The sequence below is a fragment of the Phyllobates terribilis genome, unplaced genomic scaffold (genome assembly GCF_046119375.1).
Source record: "Phyllobates terribilis strain yellow unplaced genomic scaffold, ASM4611937v1 Scaffold_3__8_contigs__length_932513732, whole genome shotgun sequence".
Taxonomy (NCBI): domain Eukaryota; kingdom Metazoa; phylum Chordata; class Amphibia; order Anura; family Dendrobatidae; genus Phyllobates; species Phyllobates terribilis.
The window spans coordinates 276,974,410-276,994,352 of NW_027362763.1; the positions used below are offsets into that span (position 1 = coordinate 276,974,410).

At 40.7% G+C, this 19,943-nt stretch overlaps 1 protein-coding gene across 1 annotated transcript in view; it reads right to left on the bottom strand.

The window, feature by feature from the left end:
* Positions 1-19,943, bottom strand: part of SI (sucrase-isomaltase) — a 414,470-nt gene that overhangs the window by 268,545 nt on the left and 125,982 nt on the right. The window contains exons 3-4 of the mRNA XM_073674817.1: positions 2,110-2,233; positions 1,592-1,668 (exon numbers count right to left, since the gene is read on the bottom strand). Of these exons, the coding sequence (XP_073530918.1) occupies positions 1,592-1,668; positions 2,110-2,233 (201 nt within the window). The remainder of the gene's footprint in view (positions 1-1,591; positions 1,669-2,109; positions 2,234-19,943) is intronic.

Consider the following 19,943-nt stretch of genomic DNA (forward strand, 5'->3'; position numbering starts at 1 on the left):
TCTTTCATGAGTTTTTTACAAGTTTATGACCACTTATAAAATGTGTTCAAAGTGCTGCCCATTGTGTTGGATTGTGAATGCAACCCTCTTTTCCCACTCTTGACACACTGATAGCAACACCGCAAAAGAAATTCTAGCACAGGCTTCCAGTACCCGTTGTTTCAGAGGCTGCACATCTCGTATCTTCACAGCCTTCAGATGACCCCAAAGATAAAAGTCTAAGGGGGTCAGATTGGGAGACCTTGGTGGCCATTCAACTGGTTCACGACAACCAATCCACTTTCCAGGAAACTGTTCATGTAGGAATGCTCGGACCTGACACCCATAATGTGGTGGTGTACCATCTTGCTGGAAAAACTCAGGGAACGTGCCATCTTCAGTGCATAAAGAGGGCAACACATGATCATGTAGCAATTTCAGATATCCAGTGGCATTGAGGTTTCCATTGATGAAGAATGGCCCCACTATCTTTGTACCCCATATATCACACCATACTATCAAGATATGAGATGGACAGCATCTGAAACAACTGATACTGGAACCCTGTGCTAGCATTTCTTCTGCGGTTTTGCTATCAGTGTGTCAAGAGTGGGAGAAGAGGGTTGCATTGACAATCCAACACAATGGGCAGCACTTTGAACACATTTTATAAGTGGTCATAAACTTGTAAAAACTCATGAAAGAATGAAGTTACATTAAAACCAAGCACACCATTGTTTTTCTTATGAAATTCTCAATACGTTTGATGTGTCACATGACCCTCTTCCCATTGAAAAAAATAAAGTTGGATCCAAAATGGCCACCTTCAAAATAGCCGCCATGGTCACCACCTATCTGGAAAAGTTTTCCCCCTTTCATATACTAATGTGCCCAAAACAGGAAGTTGATATCAGCAACCATTCCCATTTAATTTAGGTGTATCCATATAAATGGCCCACCCTGTAGATGTCTTATCAGGGCAATTGGAGTACTTGCATTTTGCAGCGAATCAATGTGTCATGAGTCAAATAGTAGAAAAATTCAGAACAAGTAGCGAAAATGAACTTCAAAATTTGCTCATCTCTAATCCATACATTTAGATGCCTAAATATTTTATTGTGCAGGCAATCCTAGAATATTGGAATGTTTTGACCCAAGTAGAACTCCTTGAAACATGATTGTCAGAGGAAATAGGTTGGCATAAGTCCAGCCTATATTGTGTCAGCCTAATTTCTTTGCTGCAACCATTTTCTGTTTATAAAGGTCTATCTAGCCAATGACATATTGTTTAAATTGCCTACACAATAAAGCATGTAAGCATCTAAATATTAGAAGTGTGGACTCCATTCCATCAATTATTTTCTCAGAATCTATGACTGGTAAAAACATACATTTTGTTGGCAGATGCTCTTTAGTGAAGTATTGCTTCCAGAGAAAATTGTGCCTAGAATATGGTGTCACAATATGTCATTGACTGGAAACATATGGAATCCCAGTATAAAAATATGAGCTGGTAGGGATCTGTGTGCAGCAATGCAATCGATTACACATGGCACTTCCTAATTATTATTTTTCCATTTTTATATCAACAATGGTAGTTGTGGAGTCTTACCTCAGAAGCTACTTGATCTGGAATACAGTCTATTCTGTCTTTGTGAGGGGTAACTGGACATACACCTCTAAATTTGTCTAAAAGCAAAAAATGTAAAAGAAATAGGAACCATGAAATCACTTTTTATTAAGATTTACAAGTTTCTAAGCTTCCAAAGAATTCTCCTTTCAGAAAGGTTATAGTTATAAAGTAAAGAGTATCAAGCGATAAGGGATCTATCCTCTAAGCTACTAATTTATTTACTTAATCACATCAAGAAACTGAAACAGGGAGAGATTCACTACCTTATTTAAACCAAAAACTTAGCATGGGGGAACTGAGATGATTAAAAATTATCATGTAAATCTACATCTGGGAAAAATAATTATGCAAACAAGTTGAAGCCATAGGTTAAGATAAATATATTCAATGTATCTGCTTGTTTTACATTAGCTAAAAGCGAAGATAGACTCATCAAGATTCATTATTATACGATGTTAAGGATTGTTCGTGTAATTAATTAGTGGGGTTTTTTTTACCTGGTTTGAGTCCCGAATGTCCTGTTGCAAAAAGTACAACAAAAACAATCGATATTATTGTCACCATAATAAAAAGCACTATGAGAATCATCTCCAAAAAACTAAATTTCCTTTTCTTCCCCATCTGTAAAAGAAAAACAACTCATTAAAAACTTTTGTTAATAGTTTTTTTTAGTCTGAATTAAGATTTTATACATTAAATATTAATATTTTTGCTACTTATTTTTAATAATTGTTCATCATCCTTGAAATATTTAAATGCATAAAGATACATGGAAAATAATTATTTTCATTATTTTTGGCTACTTATATAGATATTTATATTGCAATATGTGTGGATCCTTTACGGGGTTGTCCATTACCTAGATATTGATGGCCTATCCTTAGGATAGGTCATAAATATCAAATAGATGATAATGCAACACCCAACATCCTCACCAATCAGCTGATTGCACACCTTGAGGTGGATGCAAATAAAGTCTTTAGCCGTAACACCAAAATCATGCACATGGCCATTCTTGGGTGCTGCAGCTCATCTCCTCTTCAGTTCTACAGGGATTAAGCTGCAACACCTGAGCACAGCCACTATTTAAGGAATTCACTGTATTATGACAACATGAAAACTCACTTTTTTAATAACCCTTTGTCTTTCATGGTAATACCCATAAATTAATATTAGCGTTGGCTTCAGCCAGTTGGTGTAAGCCTTCTGTAAACAGCATCAAAGACAGTCCAATTATATTATCACAAACCCTTGAATCTGACGCGCCCCCTGGGCTGTGGGGTACTTGGTAGCCAAGCCGGTCGATGCTGGGGGATGTCACGGTGGCACTGACCCGGTCCATGGCCCCGGGCAGTCAATTAATTAAAGGAAAAGTAGAAGGGGAATAAAGTTTTTAGAGATAATGTTCGTGATGCCACCTGTGGTATGTGGCTATATGGGGCCGCCGCTGCGTTGCAGATCCACTGGAGCTTATGGTGATGCAGCAGAGTTGGTTCAGCTCTCCACAGGCAGAGCTTATCTCCAGGGCAGTAGATGGAGATTTTATGAGGTAGATGATGTTGGTGAGGTGTAATCCAGCAAACTCTCAGGTATTTCAGGAGCACTTGGACGGGACCCCGTTCTATGTAACGTTCCTGGTAGTCTCATTGCCCTGGCTCTCACCCTCCCGCCCTGCGCCTCACAATCAGTGTCCCAAGCCAGTGGCCTCGGGCCTTGTCGGGCGACTTGCAATCCCTTGGACCCTATGTGGTCACCTTTTCAGCATTATAATTGTGGGTTTTGGCTGCAACACCTTGCAAATGCTGCCAACCTCCGGTTTGCTAGCTGAGCCTGGTTGTTCTCCACTGGTCTGGGGCCGGTCCCCATCTGCGGCCTGATCCCTCCACGTCCGTGTGAATTCGGGCGAACGGGTGGCTTCCTGCACTCAGCATGCCCCTGGGATCCCTTCTGTCCCACTGGAGCCTTTCCCACTGCTCCTCTACTCCTGGGCCTCTCTCACTAGGCCCAAATCCTCTCTCTCCACTGAACTCCTTTCCTTCTAGATGGTTCCCCTTCTTCTTATACTCTTCTGTCTGTGCTCCCCTGATCTTCTTCCTCCACCCACCTCCTCTACCTAGTTCCACCCTCCAGCTAGGGACCAGGGACTGTGCTCTCCCTTAGGAGCAATCTCACCCTTCCCTCCTGAAATGTAGTTTATTGGATGTGGGTGTGTGGGTCCCGGGTAGTACTCCGTCCTTACCTGAGAGTGGGGTACCACACCTCTGGGTGAGACGCAGTACCTCTGTGGCTACTGGACCCGCAGGGGCGCCACATATCCAAACAATTCAACATTTTTGTTGTTGGACAAACTAAAAATCAAATGTTCCAGGGAGCTTCCTGACAGCAGACATTGAGGAAAAAAATGGGAATGTTGGATTTTAAGATATTTGTTATTTTCAGTGGCATCTCTAAGAGGCTCATTTTTTGGAATTAATGGTTTATTACTTTCTTAGTGTGTCTCTTCTTTTATGCTTTTGTTCACCAGCTGCTCAGCAAGAAATCTGGGATGGAGGGTATGTTAGATTTGTTAACAATCCCAAATTCCCTCTCTAATGACCTTGATCAAAGATGAGTTCTATCTCAGATATTTTCTTCTCTCAGATGATGCCGCTGTCAATGCTAATCATAACATGTAAGTAGTTTACAGAAGGAATGGACTCTCTCCATCATCCTATTGACTGTTTACAACAAAAAATCTGCTCTCAGGGTGCTGATGGGTGGCTATTAGAGATGAGCGAATCTGAATTTAAAAGTTTGGGGTTCGTACTGGACAGTTAGTGTCCGGTGCTAAACGCCGAACAAGGACTTCTCCCGGAAGTTTGTTGCAATGTTTGGCGTTCCAGGGGAGGTTAGGGAGGAAAGAGAGAGAGAATACATCTTCCAGCTCAAGAGTTTGGGTCCCTATAGTTTTCAATGGGGTTCAGGCTCTGCTTCAAGTTCAGGTACAGTTCTGTTACACTAACCAAACTTTGAAATAAAGTCCGGGTCGGGTACCAGAACACGAACTTCCATGGGTCTGCTCATCCCTAGTTGCTATAGCATAGCAGAGCCTTACAATTGGTCACACATTTGCCATATTAGAACACCAATTAAGACCTAATTGGTCTGCAGTGTCTCTGAAGGATGACAAGCTGCATGGTAGTGCTCTGCTGTGATCCAGCGCTTCAGAGACACGGCAGGTAGCGCTTCAGAGACACTGCAGAGCGCAAGCATGCCTGCGCTCTGCAGTGTCTCTGATGGATGACAAGCTGGATGGCAGCGCTCTGCTGCGATCCAGCCTGTCATCTCAATGCCATCCCAGCGTGGGAGAAATCTCCTGCTCAAGCGGTGAGCGCAGGAGAATTCTCCCACGCTGTCAGTGACGTGCATGAGATGAGCTGAGTTCATTGGACATGAACTCGGCTCATCTGGATGCCGTCACAGCCAGACACTGAGGCGCTTCACTAAGGAGCTTCTCAGTGTCGGCGGCATGATAAGCTGGATGGCAGTGTTCTGCAGCACTCCAGCCTGTCATGTCAATGTAGCAAAGCTGCAGCTGTCCTGGGAACCATGGAAAGGTAAGGATGAGGTTAGTTTATTATTTTACTTTTATTGCAGGAGATCATTGGCTTCAGCTGGAATGGGCGATACGGTAAGTAGGGTTTAATTTAGAACATTAAAGGAATGTGTCTTTATTTCAATTAAAGGACTTTATTCTGGGTGTTTGTGTTTTTTTAACTTTGACTATGGGGTTAGTAATGGGGGTGTCTTATAGACGCCTCTCCATTACTAACCTGGGCTTGATGTCAGCTGGCATTATAAGCTGACATCAACCCCAACCCTATTACCCCACTGCCACCGCTACAGGGCAGAGGGAAGAGCGAGGCTAGGTGCCAGAATTGGCACATCATATGGATGCGCCATTTCTGGGGTGGCTGACGGCTGGTGTTTCTAGCCTGGGAGTGGGCCAATATTCATGGCACCCTTCCTGGGCTATTAATATCAGCCCCCCAACTGTCTGCCTAGCCTTTGCTAGCTATTAAAATAGGGGGGGACCCCACGTCATTTATTTTTGGGTCCCCCATTTTAATAGCTAGTAAAGGCTATGTATTCAGCTGGGGGCTGATATTAGTAGCCTGGGAAGCTCCATGGTTATTACCCCTTCCCATGCTTCAAACATCTGCCCCAGCAGTCTGCTTAACCTACGCTAGAGACTAAAATTACGGGGAACCCCTCGCCAATTTTTTTTTTAATAAATCCTTTATTTTAACAATAAATGACAAGTACAGTAACCAACACTGTCACTGTACTTATTATATATGTGACTGACATGTTTCTATCTATCTAATCTATGTGTGATGCTCTATTCTTTCTGTTCTAAATTGTCAGGTACCGGTGTATGCCGCTGCTGAATTTTCGGCTTTTTTTAAAGAGAAGGGTGCATGAAAATTGGAGTTCACTAGTGTGTTCTAAGTGCCTTGCTATGTTTTCCATGCACCCTCCTATATACCCTGCCTGCCTGTCTGCCTATATATTCTGCCTGCCTAATGTTTAATTGAGCACTGTTCCCATCGATTTGGGCAATTTTTGACCTTCTGCAGACCGCCGGGGGGGACCGCCATAAAAATTCTCAAGTTTCCCATAGACTTACATTGGGCTCGTTCCTCGGGTCGAGCACCCGAGTATTCCAATGTGCTCGACCCGAGCTTCGAGCACCCGAGCATTTTAGTGCTCGCTCATCACTAGTTATTATGTTATTTTTTTTCTTAAATTCAGCACTCTCATGTATTTGATGCTTTTCATGCTTTTTATTATTTCCAATTATTTTTCAATTTTCAAACACAGCTATAAGGAATATAATCCAAAAAAATTAATACATCCAAGCAAATCATGAATTTACAAGAATATACAACTGTGACTTTTTCAATTATATAACGTTTCGTCTCATCCCGAGCCTTGTACACATATAGTCACAGTAACAAATGGAAAAATAATACCAAGGAAAAAACACCAAAGGCTGTTGATTTAAGGAAGTTCAGACAGGATCTGTTCACAAGGTATGTCAGTTCAATTTGAGATGAGCCGAAACATTATATAATTGAAAAAGTCATAGTTGAATATTCCTGTAAATTCATGATTTGCTTAGATTAATTTATTTCCTTGGATTATATTTTCTATAATTGCTTTTGAAAATTGAAAAATACTTGGAAATAACAAAAAGCATGAAAAGCATCAAATACATGAGAGTGCTGTATTTTTAAAAAATAAAACCGAGTGCTGTCCTTCTTCTACTAACTTATGTCATTTATGTACTGTCCATTGTGAATGCCTTACCAGACTGCTGCAATTTTTCATCCACCAGAAATAGTTGATATAAGTTAGCTAATATGTTATATGCGCTCAAAATGGTGCCATTGAAAAATACAACCTGTCCTTTTTAAAACATCCCTCATATAGCTACGTTGCTGGAAAAAGGAAAAGTTACAGATTTTAGAAGGTAGTGATGAAAAAAAAAACATTTGCATTATAAAGCACCAAGCTGTTAAAAGATCAATGCAATGTAAGGCAGAGCTGCATCCTCAGTATATTTTTGTTTCTTTACATGTTTGTTTTACTAATGTGTAACCTCATTATAATCTGAGGAGATTACAAACTCTTACACATAAACCATATTGCTTATGTTTTAACATTAAAACCCAAAATATTTGACCCTTTAGGACTACGTGACTATGGGAACTGAAATATTGAAATTAAGAAATTGTCACATTTACTGAGTAAATTAAGGCAAAATTCTGTTTTTGTATAGTTTAGCTCTTTTGTATCTCAACTTAATAATGATGTGGTTTAAGGTCCACTTCCAATAAAGAGTATTTATGATTACAAGAACATCAACTCTCCAACTGTTTTTTCCTTCTCTATATTTTAATACTCAAATATCAGCTATCAAATATTGCATGTGTATGTTCAGTTACTGTTCTGCACTCTATACCACTACTGAAGCAACACTTCTCCAATTTCTATTTGGAAACCAAAAAGAAGCAAAAAGATGAAACTCGGCTTTAAGAGTGAAACCAGATTATGTGGCTGGTCACACATCCAAAACCCTGCTGACATTACTTTGGCCAATAGCTGCACAAATTTATCTTAAACTAATTTGATTATTGGTAAATGCAGGTAAGAGAATTTCAAACCATACGATTAGCAGTATCATGAGCCTTTAGCCTTAAAATTATCCCAAAAAGAAAAACCCTTCTCCCCTTGCAATCAACTGATTTGTATTTGTCATATTTTCTTTAATGTTGTCATATTATTATTGAGCTGATATCAGTGCAATAGGCTAAATGCAATCATTTATTTCTGATTTCAACCAACATGTTGCTTTTTCATTTGTGTTCTAAATGGTTATGTCTAGAAATGAGCAGATCTTTAAAAATTTGAGATCGGCAATTTTTGTCAAATTAAAGTTTGATTTGCGGAAAATAAACTTCAGTGAATCTCAATACTGAAAATCTTGTAGCTCTTCAGAAAATACATGTAGGTGAAAGGAGAAAGAGACAACCCCACTGACCATTAAAGCTTCCACATTACAGGAGAGAGTGAGCGAGGACCCCGCTGACCACAGAAGCTCACACGCTATAGAAGAGAGAGACAGAAAGGACTTCACTGATGATAAGATCTTACTTGCTAGATAGGAGAGAGACTTATCCAGTGACTTTGGAGATGGAAAATGACTTTGCAGTACAAACTCCATCGGGAACCTCTGTTCTGTGATGGCCGCGGTACTGATCATCACTGTACAAGCTATAATCATCTGCTCAATGTCATACCTGCAGGGAGCTAGGTGAAAGTCCATACAGCCACAAAAAAAATACATTAATCTGCTCTTTGTTTCTTCAATAGTGTGGAAAATGGTGCTGTTCAAGGCATTTTTTTTTGTGAACCGCAAATTGAAACTCAAAGTTTTGGAATTTGCATTAAACCATGAATTTCAGAAAACTCTACTAAACTCGATCCTTCCAGGATCATTCCTCTCATTTCTAGTCATGTCAACTCCTCTGGTGGAACAAGCTCCTACTTCTTAGGGCTCTCAGTTCTGTGAATTACATAAAAAAGATATTGTTCATATTGAACATTCTAATTTAATAGGATAATAAAGCATGCCCTTCTGATGCAAACTGAAAAAAAATCACAGAAAAATCCACCTCATAAAATCATAGTATTTATGAAATGGCTTTAAAAGGGACCACTAAACAATGGTCCCACCACAAAAAAAAAGAAGTAAAAAAGACCAGGATAAATATAACTAGAAAATTGTCATAGACATATATGTATAATAACTTCCTTATACTGGACGATCAGAAGGTCAGCAAAATGGTGGGGGCCTTGTGAAGCCTTCAGTGCTCAATAAGCATACAGTATATGTAATTATCTGCATTCGCTCAGTGGGTATGTGTCAGTAACAGACGTTTCACACAGGGATTTAAAGAGACATGATCTGTCTGTATCTAATGTATGTTAGTTAAACCATGACATGCCCAGTGAGAACACATGTCAATTATACAAAGGTAAGCGCCAGAGACACAGATTCATATTAGCCAGGTTTCTATATCACTAGTATATAGAATAAGCTTTATCCCTATGTCAGAACTATATACAGTAAGTCCTCATACACCCTCCTGTACCCTGATCTTAGTCCTTGCCTAGCTGCAGAGATTGGTGCCCTTAAATGAATGGTAAATGATGCCCCAGCTGGTCATATTGTGCCCTATACTGCCCCTTCATAGATAATGTTAACAACATTTATATTGCTGCCCCACCCAAAGATCCAGCATATATCATTTGCCTTTATAACAGTAATCAATTCACATACTGAGTTAGAATGTCTAAAATCACATAAAAATGAGGAGAAAAATTATTTAACTGTCCCTCCTATTGGCCAGAAACCACAGGAAACAAGGCGCACAGGAGCAGTTATGAGAGTCAATCCCACACAGAAGGTTGCAAGGTGATAGGGCATCCAGCTCACTTGAATAGATAAAATCAATTTTTATTCCAAAATTGTTAAAACCATCTTCATCAGTGTATATTCCATGAAAAGATTAGGCAAGAGATCTATAAGACATGGAAGTTATTATGTGTTTCGAACCTTTGAAATCCCCGGTTCTAAGTCTTAATATTATGACTAAGAACCAGGGAAAGGTTCGAAACACATAATAACTCCAATGTCTTATAGACCTCTCACCTAATCTTTTTATGGAATATACACTGATGAAGATGTTTTTAAAAATTTTGGAATAAACATTGATTTTATCTATTCAAGTGAGCTGGTTGCACTACCACCTTTATCCCAAATCACAGTATACACATATTCAGTTCCCTCCTCAGTTCAGATAAGAAGACAATTAAAGAACCAATGCAAATGTAAATCAAAGTACTCTGAATCACAGCACACATATTCAGATTAGATACTCATCTCTGTCATGTTTTTGGCATCTGTCAATATATTACAAATGTAGCCAGCGCCAAGTTCAACCTGGCCAAATAATATCATACTTTAATAAAAGCTTTGGAAGAAAATCTGATGAAAAAACAGTATGTTTTACATCACTTTTACTGATTCTGCCACTATATGGTCCCATGTTAATAAAATGTGGTGTCTGGCATTGAAAACAATTAGTTGTCTGCATTGCCAGCAACATTGGCAGACATTGGCTGTTGGCACTTAAATTACATCTGCACAACAAGACTTCCAGTTTTTAATATTTAAATGAATATTACGCAGAAGAAAAACTATAATTTACCTAAAATATGAGCTGAGATAAATCATACTGAAACCAGCAAAGTGCATTACTGAGAACTACATATCTTCTATTAGCAAAACCATTTTGAATGAAAACCAGGGCAATCATAATATAAAATCTAACCTTAAACTTTTACCTGTCTTAATAACATGAAAAAAGTAGTACGTAGTATTTTCTAGCTTCCTAGTTGACTAGCACTTCTTGACACACAATAATTAGACCAATATTCTGCAATGAAACTTTAAAATCAAGGTATACTGCAGCATATAGTGATTATTGTTTGTTTTTCTGCTATTGATTTGGGATTTTCAGATTTTTTTCTACAGAGCTTCAGATGCACATATGAACATATGGATGGCAACTTTATAAAAATGGAGGCTTCCTAGTAAAATAATTAGTACTGGAGAAAAACCAAATAAATCAAGGATTGGGCCCACTTTTCCGTGAATAAGCTGTTAAAGGGAAAGTCCTAACAAGACCAAAAGATTTTTTTTTGTATTTAAGATATTAATTAACAGACATAATGCTAGAATATGTAATTTAAGGCCAATTCGTCTTGCTTTTTCCAGAGGACATATGGGCTTCCTACTGTAGTCAGTAGACAACTATGCGGCCTTTGGAAAAATTGAATAAGTCCTATAAAATAGAAAGTTACATGGTGCTGATTTTGGCCTACAAATACTGATGTAAAATTCTGACCCAATATTGAACTTGTGAACGCGGCCTTGGTTGTTTGCTCCACAAATCTAGCCATCATGGGAAAGGGGCAAGAGGAAAGCCATTTTGAAAACAAGTCATAAGAAGTCCCATTTGCAGTTTGCAAAAAGCCATGTAAGATACACAGCTAGCATGTTAATGAAGGTGCTTTGGTCAGACAAGAACAAAGTAGAACTTTTTGGGCTAATTGCAAAATGCTATGTGTGTCAGAAAACTAGAATACCAGCTAGGCAAGCTATTGAGAGCTGGGAATAGTGTTCAACCCAGCTCCCATAATATGGAAGGAGAACTTTGGCAGAGCTCTTCCTAGGCCCGCTGTCGCCAAACAGCTGTCATCTGGTGATGCGGCTGGTGCCTAGTCAAGAACCAGGAGAGTACCTCTGCAAGAACCCCAGGAGGTGTAGACAGAAGGGAAAATGAGAAAACCCTTGAAAAGATAGCAACACTATTGATACCACTACTCACAACCACAGCACATAGGAACAGCAATAAACAGCAAAGAACAGGGTTAAATAGCATGCCTAATAATCAGGTGTTGAATATCTCCCAGTCATCCCCAGACAACCACTCCCTGCTAGCTTGCATAGCAGAATGGACACAATCCCACCACTGCCTAGTGCAAGACACAGCAGCATCCTGTGTTTCCTGGAAACTGGGGAACACAGCATCCCATGTTCCCTGGGCAGAGACATCAATGAGAGACATGGCATCCTGCATCCTCACACATCCCACAACACCAGAAAGCAATGCTCCATAAGATTGGAGTGGATTCTCTGCATGTGTAGTAGCTCTGCCTCCAGGGTCAGGACAGTGGTGGTACTTGTGACAGGAGTAGCATAGTGCAAGACCTGATCCATTCCCACAATTCCTAACAACACCTGTGTATCAGGGGCATTTTATCATTGCCATTGCCATTGCCACAGGTCCAAAGTGCCATCTATACCTCCCACCACATCTGAACTTATTTATTTATTTAACTTATTTTATATAGTGCCATTAATTCCACAACACTTTACAGACATTATGGGCACTGTCCCCATTGGGGCTCACAATCTAAATTCCTTATCAGTATGACTTTGGAATATGTGAGGAATCCAGAGAACCCAGAGGAAAACCTCACAAACATGGGGAGAACATACCAACTCCTTGCAGATGTTGTCTTTGGTGGGATTTGAACCCAGGACTTCAGTGCTGCAAAGCAACAGTGCTAACCACTGAGCTACCGTGCTGCCCCTAGCAGAACTAGCAGAAGACAGTGATAACTCACTTAGGAGAAATCTCTGTAATTCACCTATAACTTCTCAGAGAAGTGAATTTTAGCTCACAGTCACAGTAATGCAGTTCTGACCTACCATATACATAGACTATATAGCTTTTTACATTTGTGTTTCTTGACATTATAAGTTTAAACTCAAAATGTGACATATGATTCCAAGCGTCCCATCAACTTTGAAAAATGTTTATTTTTAGCATCTGTATTAATGTTCTAGCATGTAAATCTGATCTTTTTAGTATGTGATTTACAAGGATAAGTACACCAGCTGTTCATCTCTAGCTTAATCCTTGGAGATGCAGGATGCTTACTAAACTTAGGAAACATGCCATGGCTGACAAACAGTACAGGGCCTTACATAGCCAACTGCTCAATCTTGTGTAAAGTACAACATGGCACCATTAATGTCTAACTGTACACCAGCAACAAAATTCATTAAAACTAATCTCTGCTTTCCAGATCAATACTTTTGTGCAGTAATTGCATCTTACATTGGTTTAAAAGCATCCTAGATGGCAAAATGAAAGTACTCGTAGAAAAATAAACACTAATTCATTGTTTATGCTGAAATAAACTACACAATCATTTACATAGTTTAATTGGCACATTAATATACATTATTTTTATAGCTTTTACTTTTAAATACTAAGAGGAAAATCAGAATATCTAGTTTCTTTCTATATAGATATACATTATATGGCCATTTACAGTGTGTGCAGCAATAAAAGGTATCTAATGATAAATGCATTATAAAACAGTAATATACAGTATATGTCTATTCCAAGGTCTAGAATTTAAAATAGTCTAGTGAAGTTATCATTTCCATGAGGTAATTTATTGTTGGGTACATTTTATCTTTTAGAGTAGTTAAGTATTCCAACACTGAACTGCCAGGTACATGACAAAACTGACAACCCTAAAATCTGCTGAAAATTAGTGATATCTTTTCCGCAGCTTTCATGGCCAAACCCTTAACTTTGCATGTGTGACTACGCCAAAGGAAGCTTTGTTCTAGTGAAATGCTTCTTATAGAGGATTTGTCACTTCCCATAAATGGGTATTTTTTCCACCTGGTCTGAATGCTGCTGTATGTACCGTATTTTTCGGACTATAAGACGCACCGGACCATAAGATACACCTAGGTTTTAGAGGAGGAAAATAGGAAAAAAAATTGAAGCAAAAAATGTGGTCATGATGCCCTGTTATGGGGGAGGGGGTCTGCTGCTGACATTGGTATTGGGGTAATGTCCCCCAATTATGTTAATATCCTCCATCCTGGTATGTATGGCCCCTCCTTCCTGGTATACATTGCCCCCATCCCATCCTGGTATGGCACCCCTTGATCCCCCATCCTGGTATGCATGGCACCCCTTGATTCCCCATCCTGGTATGTATGGCACCCCTTGAGCCCCCATCCTGGTATGCATGGCATCCCTTGAGCCCCCATCCTGGTATGTATGGCACCCCTTGAGCCCCCATCCAGGTATGCATGGCACCCCTTGATCACCCATCCTGGTATGTATAGTATCCCTTGATCCCCATCCTGGTATCTATGGTACCCCCTGATAACCCATCCTGGTATGTATGGCACCCCTTGATCCCCCATCCTGGTATGCATGGCACCCCTTAATCACCCATCCTGGTATGTATAGTATCCCTTGATCCCCATCCTGGTATCTATGGTACCCCCTGATAACCCATCCTGGTATGTATGGCACCCCTTGATCACCCATCCTGGTATGTATGGCACCCCTTGAGCCCCCATCATACTGCCCACAAAAAAAATAAACAATCATACTCACCTACTCTCTCCTCCAGCACCGTCCCGCTCTGCTGCCAAAATTCTCACTGTGTGAGCCGCGTATGGCAGGGTGCGCATGGCGTCCCTGCCATGCACTCTCACACAGTGTGAGATGCTGTGCTGGAATAGTCACTGCTCCCCATGCTCTTCATTAGCTGGCGCACTGTACCGCAGTACGGCTCCTGATGCCGCTCTGCGGTCTGTGTGCCTGCTATTAAAGAACATGAATATTCACTTCAACCCATGGGAGTGGGATGTAGGGATTATTCATGAGCTTTAATAGCGAGCACACAGACCGCAGAGCGGCAGCAGGAGCCGCGCTGCGGCTACAGTGTGCCGGCTATTAAGGAAAATGAATATTCATTGCTCTCCACATCCATGGACGTGGGGAGCAGGGAATATTCATTTTCTTTAGTAGCGGGCACAGTGTAGGCTGCAGCAGGTGGCTGCTGCCTCCTGTGCCCCGCTGATCCCCAGCTGCTGTTCCCCCACACCCACCACCATGTGGCAATACAATAAAACAGTATTTGGCTATAAGACGTACCCCCCACTTTCCTCCATTATTTTGGAGGAAAAAAGTGCGTCTTATAGTCTGAAAAATATGGTATGTTTGTGAATCTAGAGTAGTTTTTCTTTTGTTCATGCTCCTCTCAATTCCTGAGATATGCCACCCTTTTCTGTAAATCTAGTCTTTTTAGCTAAGTACACATTATCAAAAACTCCTGTCAATGAGAGTCTTCTTGAGGACCATGACTAGTTGTTATATACATGCAAGAGGGGGCAATATCTTAGAAACTGAGAGGCACAGGAACAAGAAATAAACAATGCCAGATTCAGGATTACAGCAACATTTATATTAGGTAAAAATGATTTATTAATGGCAAGTGACAGCTGCACTGTAAGGACTACTAATGTTGCAATCTTCGTCTTTGTGGAACACTACACTGTTATTGGAGTTCCCCCATGAAGTTTAAGTAGACCAATAAAACAGTACATGCATTGCCTTGAAAAAGCATGTATACCTCATGTACTTTTCCACATTTTTTCATGTTACACCAACAAACTTAAATGTGTTTCATTGGGATTTTATGTGATACACAAAGTAGCAAATATTTTTGAAGCATTAATGAAATTTTTATAATTATTTTAAAAATATCAGTCTGAATATTGTGACTTGCATTTGTATTCAAAAATGGCCCAGGCTCTGAACATTTTATGAAGCAGTGTTCAATCTATTATCCAAATATGAAAGGAGTATGGTACAACTGGAAACCTACCAAGTCATGGCTGTCCACCTAAGCTAACATCCCATGATCACTCTGGAGGAGCTGCAGAGATCCACAGCTCAGGTGGGAGAATCTATCCACAGGACAACTAAGTTGTGTACTCCACAAATATGGCCTTTATGGAGGAGTGGTAAGAAGAAAGCCATGTTTGAAAGTGAGCCATAAGAAGTCCTGTTTGCAATTTGCATCTAGGGGACACAGCTAGAATGTGGAAGAAGATGCTCCAGTCAAATAAGACCAAGGTAAAGCTTTTTGGGCTAAATGAAAATCCTGAAAACACTATCTTCATCATCAAAAATGATGGTGGCAGCACCATGATTTGGGGATGCTTTTCTTCAGCAGGGACAGGTAAGCTTGTCAGAGTTGATGGGAATATGGATGAAGCTAAATCCTGGAGGAAAACATGTTGGAGGCTGCAAAAGACTTGAGACTGGGGCATAGGTTCACCTTCCAGCAAGACAACGACCCTAAACATACTGCCAGAACTACAATGTTATGGTTTAGATGAAAAACATATTCATGTGCTTGAATAGCCCAAAGTCCAGACCTAAATCCCATTGAAAATCTGTGGAAAGACTTGATTATTGCTGTTAACAGATGTTCTCCATCCAATCTCACTGAGCTAGAACTAGTTTGTAAAGAAGTAAGAGCAAAAATGTTAGCCTCCAAATGTGCAGAGCTGCTAGGGACAGACACCAAAATACTTTCAGAGGTTATTGCAGCGAAAAGTGGTCCTAGAATATATTGACTCATGGGGGCTGGATACAAATGCACATCACAATTTTCATATATATATATATATATATATATATATATATATATATATATATATATATATATTAAAATAATTAAAAAAACATGTATCATTTATACTTCCAAATACTTGCTACTTTGTATTGGTATAGCACATAAAATACAAATAAAAAACATTTAGGTTTATGGGTGTACTGTGAAAATACATGGAAAAGTTCACGGGGTATGAATATACTTTCAAGGCACTGTAAATGTATTTAATCTGCACAACAAAGGAGCATTATTGGTATGATGATCATTCACTCAAGAAAGGGTACATCTGTATATGTAGTATTTAGCCAAAAGAAGGTCTCCTATCATTTTCTGCATATAAATGTTGTGCAGATTCTTGTGTCTCCATAGTTATAGACTACATTCAAACTCTGTGAAATTTGATCTTTCAGTCATTTGTAGTGTTGAGCGATACCTTCCGATATCAGGAAATATCGTATCGGATTGGATCGGACCGATACTCAAAAAGTATTGGATATCGCCGATTCCGATACAGGAAACCAATGCAAGTCAATGGGACACTAATATCGGAATGAAAATAAACCCTTTCTTTCCTTGTAGGTTAATTCTACATGAAGTAAAACAACTAAGAATAATGTAGAATGTATTATGCGAAAGCCGGCAATTCATCAGCGCATACACCGGTACCCGACAATTTATAACAGAAAGAATAGAGATTCACACATAGATTAGATAGATAGAAACATGTCAGTCACATATATATGAAGTACAGTGACAGTGTTGCTTACTGTACTTGTCATTTAGTGTAAAGGATTTATTAAAAAAAATAATAGTGTTTTCATGCACCGTCTCTTTAAGAAAGCCGGCCGGCAATTCAGCATCTGTACCCGACAATTTAGAATAGAAGGAATAGAGAATCATACATAGATTAGATAGATAGAAACATGTCAGTCACATATATATGAAGTACAGTGACAGTGTTGATTACGGTACTTGTCATTTAGTGTTAAAATAAAGGATTTATTTAAAAAAAAATTGGCGTGGGGTTCCCCTTAATTTTAGTCTCTAGCGGAGGTTAAGCAGACAGCTGGGGCAGATGTTTGAAGCCTGGGAAGGGGGTAATACCCACGCAGCTTCCCACGCTACTAATATGAGCCCCCAGCTGAATACCTAGCCTTTACTAGCTATTAAAATGGGGGACCCCCCAAAAAAAATGACGTGGGGTCCCCCCTAATTTAATAGCTAGCAAAGGCTAGGCAGACAGCTGGGGGCTGATAATAATAGCCCAGGAAGGGAGCCATGAATATTGGCCCCCTCCCAGGCTATAAACACCAGCCGTCAGCCGCCCCAGAAATGGCGCATCCATATGATTCGCCAATTCTGGCACTTAGCCTCGCTCTTCCCACTGCCCTGTAGCGGTGGCAGTGGGGTAATAGGACTGGGGTTGATGTCAGCTTATAATGCCAGCTGACATCAAGCCCAGGTTAGTAATGGAGAGGCGTCTATAAGACACCCCCATTACTAACCCCATAGTCAAAGTTAAAAAAAAAACACAAACACCCAGAATAAAGTCCTTTAATTGAAATAAACACACAATTCTTTATTGTTCTAAATTAAACCATACTTACCATCACACCCATTCCAGCTGAAGCCAACGATCTCCTGCAATAAAAGTAAAATAATAAAGAAACCTCATCCTTACCTTTCCATGGTTCCCACGACAGCTTCAGCTCTGCTACATCGAGATGACAGGCTGGACCGCAGCAGAACGCTGCCATCCAGCCTGTCATCCTGCAGACACTGAGAAGCGCAGGCATGCTTGCGCTCCTCAGTGTCTCTCTGTGACGGCATCCAGATGAGCCGACAATGAACTCGACTCACCTCATGCACGTCACTGACAGCGTGGGAGAATTCTCCTGCACTCAGCGCTTCAGCGTGAGAATTTTCCCATGCTGTCAGTGACATGAATGAGGTGAGGTCATGTCCAATGAACTCACCTCACCTCATGCACGTCACTGACAGCGTGGGAGAATTCTCCTGCACTCAGCGCTTCAGCGTGAGAATTTTCCCACGCTGTCAGTGACGTGCATGAGGTGAGGTCATGTCCAATGAACTCAGCTCACCTCATGCACGTCACTGACAGCGTGGGAGAATTCTCACGCTGAAGCGCTGAGTGCAGGAGAATTTTCCCACGCTGTCAGTGACACGCATGAGGTGAGACGAGTTCATTGGACATGACCTCACCTCATGCACGTCACTGACAGCGTGGGAAAATTCTCATGCTGAAGTGCTGAGTGCAGGAGAATTTTACCACGCTGTCAGTGACGTGCATGAGGTGAGCTGAGTTCATTGGACATGACCTCGGATCATCTTTATGCCGTCACAGAGAGACACTGAGGAGCGTAAGCATGCCTGCGCTTCTCAGTGTCCGCGGGATGACAGGCTGGATGGCAGCGTTCTGCTGCGGTCCAACCTGTCATCTCGATGTAGCAGAGCTGAAGCTGTCGTGGGATCCATGGGAAGGTAAGGATGAGGTTGGTTTATTATTTTTCTTTTATTGCAGGAGATCGTTGGCTTCAGCTGGAATGGGCGTGATGGTAAGTATAGTTTAATTTAGAACAATAAAGAATTGTGTCTTTATTTCAATTAAAGGACTTTATTCTGGGTGTTGTGTTTTTTTTAAATACTTTACTAGAAATTCATGGTGGTCATGTCTAATATTGGCGTGATCCCATGAATTTCGGGCTTAGGGCCAGCTGATAATGCCAAGCTGGCCCTAACCCCTTTATTACCCAGTGAGCCACCGCACCAGGGCCCTGGATGAGTTGGGTACAGCGCCAGAAGATGGCGCTTCTATGAACGCGCCATTTTCCGGGGCGGCTGCGGACTGCAATTTGCAGCGGGTGGGGCCCAGAAAGCTTGGGCCTCCCTGCGCTGCGGATTCCAGCCCCCAGCTGCCTAGTTGTACCTGGCTGGACACAAAAATAGGGCGAAGCTCCACGTATTTTTTTTTTTAATTATTTCATGAAATTCATGAAATAATTAAGAAAAAAAGGGCTTCCCTATATTGTTGTGTCCAACCAGGTACAAATAGGCAGCTGGTGGTTGGGGGCAGCCCGTTCCTGCCTGCTGTACCTGGCTGGACACAAATATAGTGCGAAGCTCCACATCAATTTTTTTTTAATTATTTCATGAAATAATTTTTTTAAAAAAGGGCTTCCCTATATTGTTGTGTCCGGCCTGGTACAAATAGGCAGCTGGTGGTTGGGGGCAGCCCGTTCCTGCCTGCTGTACCTGGCTGGACACAAATATAGTGCGAAGCTCCACATCAATTTTTTTTTAATTATTTCATGAAATAATTTTTTAAAAAAAGGGCTTCCCTATATTGTTGCGTCCGGCCAGGTACAAATAGGCAGCTGGTGGTTGGGGGCAGCCCGTTCCTGCCTGCTGTACCTGGCTGGACACAAATATAGGGCGAAGTCCCACATCAATTTTTTTTAATTATTTCATGAATTTCCTAAAATAATTAAAAAATAATTGATGTGGGGCTTCGCACTATATTTGTGTCCAGCCAGGTACAGTAGGCAGGAACGGGCTGCCCCCAACCACCAGCTGCCTATTTGTACCTGGCCGGCACAACAATATAGGGAAGCCCTTTTTTTCTTTATTA